General features: G+C 61.0%; 1 protein-coding gene across 1 annotated transcript in view; it reads right to left on the reverse strand.

Moving 5' to 3' along the window:
* Positions 1-9,889, reverse strand: part of DNAH17 (dynein axonemal heavy chain 17) — a 38,384-nt gene extending 28,495 nt beyond the window's left edge. Inside the window, exons 1-25 of the mRNA XM_075169273.1 lie at positions 9,526-9,889; positions 8,542-8,735; positions 8,071-8,263; positions 7,885-7,984; positions 7,708-7,793; positions 7,416-7,541; positions 6,936-7,091; positions 6,772-6,855; positions 6,182-6,349; positions 5,857-5,973; positions 5,408-5,676; positions 5,095-5,290; positions 4,812-4,958; positions 4,351-4,459; positions 3,953-4,056; positions 3,709-3,849; positions 3,171-3,314; positions 2,744-2,926; positions 2,391-2,645; positions 2,124-2,293; positions 1,668-1,890; positions 1,472-1,588; positions 1,253-1,339; positions 835-987; positions 29-277 (exon numbers count right to left, since the gene is read on the reverse strand). Coding sequence (XP_075025374.1) covers positions 29-277; positions 835-987; positions 1,253-1,339; positions 1,472-1,588; positions 1,668-1,890; positions 2,124-2,293; positions 2,391-2,645; positions 2,744-2,926; positions 3,171-3,314; positions 3,709-3,849; positions 3,953-4,056; positions 4,351-4,459; positions 4,812-4,958; positions 5,095-5,290; positions 5,408-5,676; positions 5,857-5,973; positions 6,182-6,349; positions 6,772-6,855; positions 6,936-7,091; positions 7,416-7,541; positions 7,708-7,793; positions 7,885-7,984; positions 8,071-8,263; positions 8,542-8,735; positions 9,526-9,870 — 4,116 coding nt within the window. The 5' untranslated portion in view covers positions 9,871-9,889. The remainder of the gene's footprint in view (positions 1-28; positions 278-834; positions 988-1,252; positions 1,340-1,471; positions 1,589-1,667; positions 1,891-2,123; positions 2,294-2,390; positions 2,646-2,743; positions 2,927-3,170; positions 3,315-3,708; positions 3,850-3,952; positions 4,057-4,350; positions 4,460-4,811; positions 4,959-5,094; positions 5,291-5,407; positions 5,677-5,856; positions 5,974-6,181; positions 6,350-6,771; positions 6,856-6,935; positions 7,092-7,415; positions 7,542-7,707; positions 7,794-7,884; positions 7,985-8,070; positions 8,264-8,541; positions 8,736-9,525) is intronic.
* Between the last annotated feature and the right edge of the window lie 34 nt (positions 9,890-9,923).

Consider the following 9,923-nt stretch of genomic DNA (forward strand, 5'->3'; position numbering starts at 1 on the left):
CAGGGAAGGGCAGGAGGGCTGGAAGCACCTTGGTTGCCTGCATGAGCTCATGCCAGTGCCGGTTCCTGATGGCTGGGTTCTGCAGCTCGTTCACAGCGCGCAGGGACTTTATCATGTTCTTCATGCTGTTGTCCAGCCCTGTGAACGCATCCCAGCTTCTCATCTCCTTATCCAAGCTTCGAATGTCTTTAGCAAATTTCTTACAATCAATATCCATCTGCTCAACATTGATATCCTTCCACTTGGTGGTTTTCCAGTTGTCAATGCTCGTGTTAACCTAAATTCGGGAATACATTTTCACAGGACATGTAAGTAGCAGAAGCACTCCTGCCCAGGATGAAGATTAGTATACCCAGCGCCTGTACACCCTGTGCACCCGCCATGCCTCCCACACGTGCACACCCAGCACCTGCACACCTGTTGCACCCGTGCTGGGGTGCACAGCTCCCACACCAGCAGACCTGCTCTAATGCCTCGTGTCTCATCCCACCTCTCATGGCAATGAGACTCTTGGAGGAGCCACAACAACTTTGCACCTGGCAATGCCCAACTGGCGCAGGGTGCCTGTGCTGGGTGCCCATACCTGCCAACAGCAGTCTGCTGTCAAGCCCTTGCCTGGAGGCAGCGTTGGGCATCACGCCCTGGCACAGGGGCCATCACCGAGCCCAGGGCTCCCGGTCACTGTGCTCAACCGCAGAGAACTACCGGCAACTACTGTAAACCACTTCAAAACTGTGAGGACCAGCCCTGCCCAGCATACCCCAGAAGCCTGTTCTGCACATCCCCGTGCTCCTGCCCTCCCCATTATGCTGGCTCACAGACCGCGGCACATACCAAGACAATCATGTCCCAGAGCTCCTTCAGCAAGCACACCTCCCTGCGGCATGCTTTGAGTTGTTTATATTCTGGGACAGACACTTCGAACAGCCCGGCTGATTTGGACAGGGCTGCCATGTCGCTCTCCATGGCGGCAATGCTCTTCTGTTGCTGGCCAGAGAAAAAGAAAAGGTCTCAGCTGGGGACCGTGTGCCAGGGACACGTCTCCTACTCCAGCGATGGCTCCGTCCCCACTGCAGCATGGTGGGGGCGGGAGACTTGCTGCCACAGGGCCAGACCCTCCCCGTCAGGCTGGAAGCCGGAGCCGGAGCCGGAGCCACAGCGGCTGCCCCTCCCCAGTCCCACTGTGTAGCAGTCAGTGCACAGGGCCGGGGATGGGGGACAGCGGTGGCCCTGATGTCCTCTCCTTCCTTACCTTGTTCAAGGACTTGTAGGGGTCTGGGTCAGTGTACGACAAAGGGGCTTTTTCCCGGAATCTCTCCCGGAAGGCGTGTTGCCGGATCTGTGTGGGGAGGACGAGGCTCAGGGGGGGCAGCCAGGAGCTGGCAGCCGGGGAGAGCAGCGAGGTCTTCCTGAAATTGCCGGGAAGCTGCTCACTTGCCCCCCTCCCATCCTCAAGCCCCCGGGTGGGCACCTCGAACTGCTGGCACTTCTTGTGGATGATGTTGACCTCGTTGGCTTGCAGGGGCGCCGCGCTGTGCTTGACGCGCAGGCAGAGTTTCTTGGTGCCATCCCAGTGCTCGGGGAGCTCCTGCAGTGAGCACCGCACAGCATCAGCAGCCTGGCCCCAGGGACCCTGCACCCAGCCCCCCGCATCCCGAGCAGCTCACGTGGAGCTGCAGGTGGATCTCCTCCGGCATCTCCTCTCCGTAAGTGCTGAGCAAGGCAACAGTCTCCTTCAGGGGCTCAAACATGCTGTCGGTCACTGTCTGCCTCTCCTTTACCCTCATCAGGTGCCCCATCACCTCCACCAGCCCGTCATAGTCTCCCTCCTCCAGAGGTTTACTCAAGCCGGTGTTTGCCTCTTGGATGAAATCCTGCAGCTCCTGGAGGCTGGGAGGAAGGCAGCGGCGCTCACTGGGTGTCCCCAACGGGGCTCACAGCTGGCCCCATGCTCGCCTGGGACTCGCTCTGCAGGGCTCGGCCCCCCAGGGACTCGCCCCCATGGTTCCGTCCCTCGGGAGCCAGCCCTGCCCCGGCACACAGTGGTGCCTTCACCACAGCCCAGTCGGGCTCCGGTCACCAGGAGTGCCCCGTCCCCGGCGGGGAGCTCGCCAGGCTCCTACCTGGTGGTGACGTGGTTGGCAAGGTGCTGCCGGAGCACCAGGCCCCGGCGCCTGACGATGTCCAGCAACGCCTGCTTGAAGGGGCGGCAGTCGCTCTGCAGCCACCCCCCAAACACCTCGGTGTTCGCAAACTCTGACACCTCCTCGCACAGCGCCTCGCACGCATCGATCTGGGGACGAGAGCTGGTCACAGCCCGTGGCCATCACCTCGCTGGGCACCCGGTGTCCTCCGGGGCACCCAGTGCACCCCAAGCATCCGCCCCATACCTCCTGCTGAAAGAGCTGGAGGTCTGGGGTCCCGTGGGCCAGGGGCTTCTCTGGCCATGGCTCCAGCTCCTCAGGGCTGGGGGCACTGCCCAAGGTGAGGAAGCGCTGCAGGAACTCCCCGGGGTCCTCCAGCCACAGGTGGGCTTGCTCCTCGAAGCCAGCACTGTACTCCTCACCTTCCGTCATGGCACTGACCACCAGCGACACCACCTCCTCCCGCATCCTGCTGAGGTCTGCCTGCTCCTCCAGCATGGTCTGAAGGGACAGGCAGAGCTCTTGGGGACCGGCTCAGGGGACCAGGCATCCTCGCCCACATCCAGCTGATCCGGGAGGGCCACCCATCATGGACTGACCTTGTAGCTCAGCTTCCCCTCCAGCAGCCGAGGTATGCATGCCGCGGACGTGTAGGCATCACTGAGCAGGCTCTCCACCAGCTCCAAGAAGCTGTTGTCATCTCCCACCTCCAGCGAGGGATGGTACTGCACTCTGCCGTCGCACAGCTCCATGCGCACCTCGAACAACGGGGCCAAGTTGGCCTGAAAGAGGTCAGTGCCCCATGTGGTGCTTCATGTCCCCCGTCCCCCCTGGCCCCAGCCCCGCGGTCCCCCCGTGGCAGGGATGAGGGGGATACCAGCACCTGCGGCACTCACTGCCCAGGTGCACCGGGGAGCACTGGGACGGACACGTTTGGCCTCCAAACGCCTGAAGAAGCTAACAGCAAGCAGTGAGACAGCACAGGCAAAGAAGGGGCACCGCGCTGCAGGGCAAACCTGGACCTACGTCAGGGGCCATGTTGGTGAGCAGGAATTGCAGAGATCTGTGGACAAGTCTGAAGAGTCCATCCAGCACGATTCCATCTATGCATCCCACATAGTCCAGCCATATCTGCGACGACTTGTCAGCCTTAAACAGACCTGCATTCTCCTGCAAGCAGAAAAACCCAACTAACACTTGTCAGTAAATACCCAGCAAATGTACCAGCTCCTAACACTGCGAGTGAGTCCCCGCTCATGGCCCCTTTGGGTTTGGCCTGCCTGGCTGTCGCACGGATCCTGCATCCTTCCCTTCTCCTAGCTGTACGACACCAGAAGCTGCAGCCAAGACCTCACCCCGGGAGGGCAGTGGATTTCTGGAGTCCGTGTGTGGTGTTTTATGGTCCTTCAGTGGAGCCTCGTCTCAGCAGAGACCGGAGGATGGCACCCCAGGTTTGAGTCCAACGCTCACAGTTACAAAAGGGGGGACACCACTGGGTTCAGAGCACCGCAGCACGTGAGTTGTTAAACCAGCTCCCACTGAAGCGTCCTGGGACGTGTCTTACCTCCACCATCTCCTGGATCTTTACACCTGCATCCCTAATGGCAGCATAGCGCTTGGTTAAGGTGTTTGCTTTCCCGTCCAGGTCCAAGAGTGCTCCCTCCTTTTTGTCTTTCCTTTCAAACAAGGGAGCGGCTGAGCATTCCTGCAGGGAGAAGATGACAGGGCTGCTCCGCTGTGCTGGGCAAGGGTAAATCCCTGCAGGAAACTTCCCGGGAAGGCACTCGTAAAGCACCAGCAAAAGCTACCTCCATCAGCTGGGTGATATTTTCCATGTTTAACTTTGCTTTCTGGACCCTGGTCTGCAAGTCGTACAAGATCTCTCTCATCTCTTGGATGTAATCCATGACACCTGGGAGGAAAATGCTTGTCCAAGCTTGACAGGTTACGCAGACGCCTCCAAGGCAGCAAGCTGTGGTTGGGGCAGTCGGGGCTATTCACGACAGGGGGGGCACACTGTCCAGACCCCCGCCTCACCCATCCACCCATCCACCATGCGGGGCGGGGGTCTGCATTTTGGGTGTGATGGCTGTGGGGACCCAAGGGCAGCTGCTGGGCGGGAGGCAGGATGGTGCCAGGGGCCGGAGACCCCCCAAAATGCACGAAGAACATCTCCGGCCTTGGGCAGCCAAGGGTGGGTTTGTACCTTCATGGTGCCAAAAGAGGGTGTGCTCCGCGCTGGCCAGCTGGCCGTCCACGGCCTCCAGCTCCCCCGCCACCAGCGGGAGCTCCAGTGGCAGCAGCCTCAGCTTCACCTGGGGAGCCAACGCGTCCGCAAGTGAGCGCTGCAGGTGGAGGGACCCTGCTCCAGCTGAGATGTGCTCGCTAGGGCACCGGTTTTACAGAGGAATGGGGTCCCCACCCCACTGACACGGAGCTTGGGGGGTGGAAGGAGGCCGGTGTGACGGCACCAGCAGCAGCTTGGCTCAGCCACGGGATGGGCAGGAACCCAGGGTGCCAGTGATGTGCCCGGTGTGCCCTACCCTCCCTGGGCTTCCAGGACCCGTTTTATAAGAGCCTCTCCCCTGGGGGGTCCCCAGCCAGTCTCAGCCTGGCCATGCTCAGGGCGTGGAGTAGCAGTCGGGTTGTCTCCCCTTGGCAACCTGCCTCATTGTACCAGCCAATAATAAGATCCAGGTTGTCCACAAACTTTTGGAAAGTCTCATTTTGAGCAAAGAGGCTCTTGGCACTGCCTGGGATATCCTTCTGCTGCTGGAAGTTCAAGTACTTCACCTCCCGCAGAACAGCAATGAGCTGTGAGACACAATGGCCGGAGACAAGGCTTGTTAGTAAAACTCGAAAAGTCTCACCACAGCCTCTGAGAAAGTCAGATTTACATTCAGGCAGGGCGTTCCCCTGCGCCAGGTTGGCTGCCTGCACCAGCACCGACCTCTTTGCTGAAATTCACGCTGAGGAGGGAAGAGCCGGGGTCCCTCAGGATCAAGGGCTGCTCCAGGCTGAAATGGCAGTCCTGGCCGGCTCCGTGCACCCACTCCTCATAGACCTTTTTGCGGTAACCTTGCAGCAGTCCCACCATTTCTTCGAACTTCCCAGACACCAGTCTAGCTTCAGCACTGACCATCACACTGTCAAGGTCATGATAAAGAAGCAGCTGCTGCAGTAGAGCACGGGAGGATACAGACGCCGGGCCAGACCCTGCCCCGGCTGCTGCCCTGCATCCCCATGGGGTGACCCGCACGTACGGGTGGCTGATGGCGAACAAGTCCCTGTATGGCCCCTCCAGCCGCTGCTGCAGCTCCAGAGCCCACTTCAGCTGCCCGGCCACCGGCGGCATGTTTTTGTTGAGGGGCAGGCCCCCCCCGCACGGTGGTGGGGAAGTGGTCTGGGCGTCATACAGCGCCTTCACGTTATCCAGCTCGGCATTGAACATTTCCAGCAGGGCTGAGTAATAGGGAGAAACCTCAGCCTTTATCAAAGGTCGCTCCAGCAGGGAGGCAAACATGTGCACCAACTGCGGGAGGAAGAGGCGCTGACTTCTGTGCTCCAGAGCATCACTGGAACAGCCCGGTGACACCCCCATGGTCACTCCCAAGCGCATGGGTGCAGCGCTCCATGCTCAGGCCTCCAGCACTCAGGCAAGGATGCCCCGTGCCCGAGGGCAGGACCCATCGAGCCCGGGGGGCATATGTACCTTTACAGCAGATGCCAAGCAGTTGCAGTCATCAAAGCCTTGGCAGAAGATGGTGGCCAGTCGCCTGTCCACGTCCTGAATCTTCTCCTGGAACTCTGCAAAGTCTTTGTTCAATTGCTGCCAGAAAGAGCAAAATTATTTAAGCCGGAGCAGCCTCTGTGCTTCCTTCCCAAATCCTTCCTGAAGGATTCGCTGAACCCGGACGCCCCAAAGCGAGCACACGTGCTGCCATGGGACAGTTTTACACGCAGCTCTTCCAGCATGTTCTGGCAAGTGATCTTTTTAATTAGCAAATGCATACACTTCCATACCAGCATTCACTTACCTCTTCTGCGGGATCTAAGGGATCATATTTGCAGTCAGCAAAACCCTTGATGAGTTCAGAGACCTCCTCATAGATCTGAAACACCTGGCTCCCAAGGATGTTTCCTCTCACTCCTCCCAGCTCTGCCTTCTCCAGCTTCAGAAACTCGATAGCTGTCTGGTACAGCTCCTGGCGAGCACAAACCATCATCTCACCTGGCTCCTCTCAGTGGCAAACCCCGGCTCCCTGTGCCAGCGCTGCGGGTGCAGGAGCTGCAGCACCGGTGCAGGGCTGCGTCCTGCAAGTTCACCACTCCCGAGGAGCATCCTTCCTGGAAATGCTTTGCGGCCTGGCTGGGGGTGCCCGTCCGGCCCCGGGTGCACGGGGGCATGGATGGTGTGTAGGGAACGATGCCGCTGCACTCCCAGCAATGCATCACTGCTGGGCTCCCACCTCCCCTCTGCTCCTTGCCTGCACCGGTGGCCCCAGCCCACCCCGGTGCTGGAGCAGAGTTTACCCCTGTGCCGCTCTCAGGGGACCACCCCAGCATCCCCGGGGCAGGGGGAGCCCACATGGGCCTGGCGCCACGCTCCGAAATGCTGTGCTGTCACCTCAATGGTCTTGAGCCTGTGCAAGAAGGAGTCCATCCTCCTGAAGACGAGGGAGGGGGGGAACTCCCAGAGCTGTGGCTCCTCCTGGAAGTGGAGAGGGGCTGTCAGTGAGCAGAGCTGGTGTGGATGAGGCCAGGCAGACCCGCACCAACCCCTGCACCCACCGGGAACAACGTGGGCATCAGGTCGGAGCAGTAAGTGCTGTAGGACCGGAAGAGCTTCTCTATGGTGGAAATGCTCAGTCTGATTCCCTCTAAGGTCTCATCGGTTTCTCCTTGCAGCCCCTTCATCACGTCCTCGGGGGTCAGGAAGTTACGGGTCTAGGACAGGCAGATGCAGGCAGGGGCCGTCGGCAGAGGGGAGCAAGGTGGCTTCTCCTGCCCTGGTCCACCCTCCAGCCCCACGGGCTCGCTGGTGATTGCCTGCAGCCCACACCTGCCCCAAATCCCCTCCAGCCCTACGTGGGGGCTTTGCTGGTCCCTCGATTGGGGTGTCTCTACATCACCCCATCTGGGCTTCCCACACCTGCCCCATGTCACCCCTCCTGCCAACGGTCCCACAGGGGGGTGGCTGGAGGAGGCGGTGGTGGCTTGGTGCTGCCTGCCCCTGTCCCACTGAAGCCGCCGCTGGGCCTGGGGCTCTACCATCTCCATGAGGAGGTTGCAGATCTCCTGCAGGACGACGATGACGCGGGCGGGTGAGCTGTAGTGCTGGGAGTGAGCCCGGAGGAGGCGGACGGTGCACAGCACCCTGTCCAAGTAGGGCTGCAGCTGTGGGAGCAGAGCCTCATTAGTGCCAGGCTGTGGCCACGCTAACGAGGGTTGGGGAGAGCCAGGGTGGATCCGCACTCGCATGCAGCCTCTGGGGCTCAGCACTGCACCTCTATCTGATGAGGAAGCCAGGCAGTGCCTGGTTATTTTGCCACATATAACATACCTGTGAGTAATCCACTTGCTCCATCTCTTCCAGCAGGATCCGAAGTGGTTGCAGGTGGAGGCTGATGTCCTTAGCTTCCTCCAGGCCTTGGCCAGAGGAGAAGCTCCATGTCAGGGATGGGGAAGCCTTGCCGGAGCGGCGAAAGGCAGCTACCCACCACATTGCTCAGGGGCTTACCGGTGCTGACGTCCCTGAACATGGTCTGGAGCGCCGGCCAGTAGCAGCTGTTGGCCTTCTCCAGCATCTCGGCCAGCGCCGTCACTCGGGGCGAGAGCAGCTGGGAGGGGAGAGGTGGCGGGCTCAGCACCAGGTGCTCAGCACCGGGGATACGTGGCTGCCAGCCGCCCGTGGGTGAGCCGGTACCTGGTTGTTGATGCACTGCAGGTTGACTGCCCTGGTGTGCCAGAACTTGAACTCTGTCCTGGGCAGGGGGTGCAGCCCCTCCAGCAGCGGCTGTGCTGAGTCCTCACTCAGGATGTCTCTGATCTGGTGGCACCACTCAATGACAATGGTCTCGATGGAGTGCAGCACCGAAATGTCCACAGGCCCCGCCAGGCTGAAAGGCATTATGCTCCAGCACTGGCACTGGCCCCGAACCGCCCCGGGGAGCCCCGCTGCCCCAGGGGAGCCCCGCACACCCGCTTGCAGCCACCGCCACTAGCACGGCAGCCCAGCACGAGCCGCTCGAAGGTGCTCTGCTGCTGAGGGGCAGCTGTGCCCAGCGATGCTCAGGGACCGAGCTGGCATCCTGGCTCCCATCCCTCCCAGAGGGACTTTGCTGCCCTGGGCCCCTGCCAGGCTTTGTTGGCACGGAGCAGTGCTGGCAGCACCCACCAGTCCAGGACGGTGCTGGAGTCATTCTGGCTGTCCAGGTGCTCTGGCAGCGGGAGCAGCAGCTTCCCCTGGATCTTCCCGCCCATCACGAACATCTCGTTCTTCAGCCGGTGGGCTTGTCGCACAACGTCCTCCACCACCACTCGGGGCCAGCCCGCCACGTTCTCCCTGCTCAGGAGCAGGGGAGACACGACCTGGAGGAGAGGGCTCGGTCAGGCGCTTGGTCGTGAGCACCGGCTCTCCCGTTGCAAAGGGCAGCATGCAGACGTGCTGGTTTGCACAGCATCCCCTCTTGCTGCCCACCCGAGCCTGGTCTCAGCCCAGCCAGAGCTCCGTCAGCCACAGATGGGTTTTGCTGATGTTTTTCTCATCAGCGCAACCAGGAGTCCCCTCACCCTGCAGCAGGTTTCCAACTCACAGTTTGGGAAGTGCTGGGAACGGCGCAGTGAGTGCACCCAGTGGGGTCAGGGGCTGGTGCATGAGCAAAAGCCCCTGGCATTGAAGAGAAGGAATTGCAGGGGCTCCTGGGGCCTGACTCAGCTTTCGTGTGCTCTGGGCTGGCAGTCCTCTGAGTGGGAATATTTATGGGGAGTTTGGAAGAAATCCACTCAGACATTTCCCAGCAGCGGGGCACGGGTAAGGGGGAATTACGCTGAGTTTTTAAAACCACAGGGAGGAAGCGATCCAGCTGGGCCCCGGGAGAAAATTGGGCTTGTGACCTTCACCCAGCTCTGTGTCCTTGTGGGGCTTGGTCAGCCCACCAGCACAGTGGGGCGGGCGGCCAGGAGACACCACAAGGCCAGGACCAGCACCTGGGGCAATTTTTCTTCTACTAATTTCCCTTAGTTGCTTCTTGAGCCCACTTAAAGTTTTGGCTACAGCAGCCCGCAGTGGGTGTCCAGCGGCAGCAGCATGTGCAAGGAGATCTGCTCATCCCGCCTGCCCCGAGCCGGCGCCCGGCGCCTGCCCGTGTGGGCGACCCACCTCCTCCACCACGGTGATGAGCTGCTCCACGGGCGAGGGGCCAATGTCTCCCACCAGCAGCCCACTCCGGCAGTTCTCCTGGGTGATGTTCTCCTTCTTCTTCTTCACAAAGTAGACGCCCTTGCCCCTGAGGGCAGGCGGGAAGCAGGCGGTCGACAGGAGCTGCCCGGCGGGGTTCAGCCCCAGCACCAGCTCCAGCACGTCGTGTTGCTTGAAGAACTCATCCAGCACGGCCATGGCCTCCTCGCTGCCCACAAACTTGCTCCACTTGTCTGGCCGGACCCGCAGCAGCAGCGTGGTGAAGCTCTCCAGGAAGCCATGCAGCTCGTCCAGTGCGGCTGACATCCTGCCAGCACCAGGCTTGGCCACGGCTCCCCAGTGCCTGCAGGGGGGGCAGG

The sequence above is a fragment of the Calonectris borealis genome, chromosome 20 (genome assembly GCF_964195595.1).
Source record: "Calonectris borealis chromosome 20, bCalBor7.hap1.2, whole genome shotgun sequence".
NCBI classification, from domain to species: domain Eukaryota; kingdom Metazoa; phylum Chordata; class Aves; order Procellariiformes; family Procellariidae; genus Calonectris; species Calonectris borealis.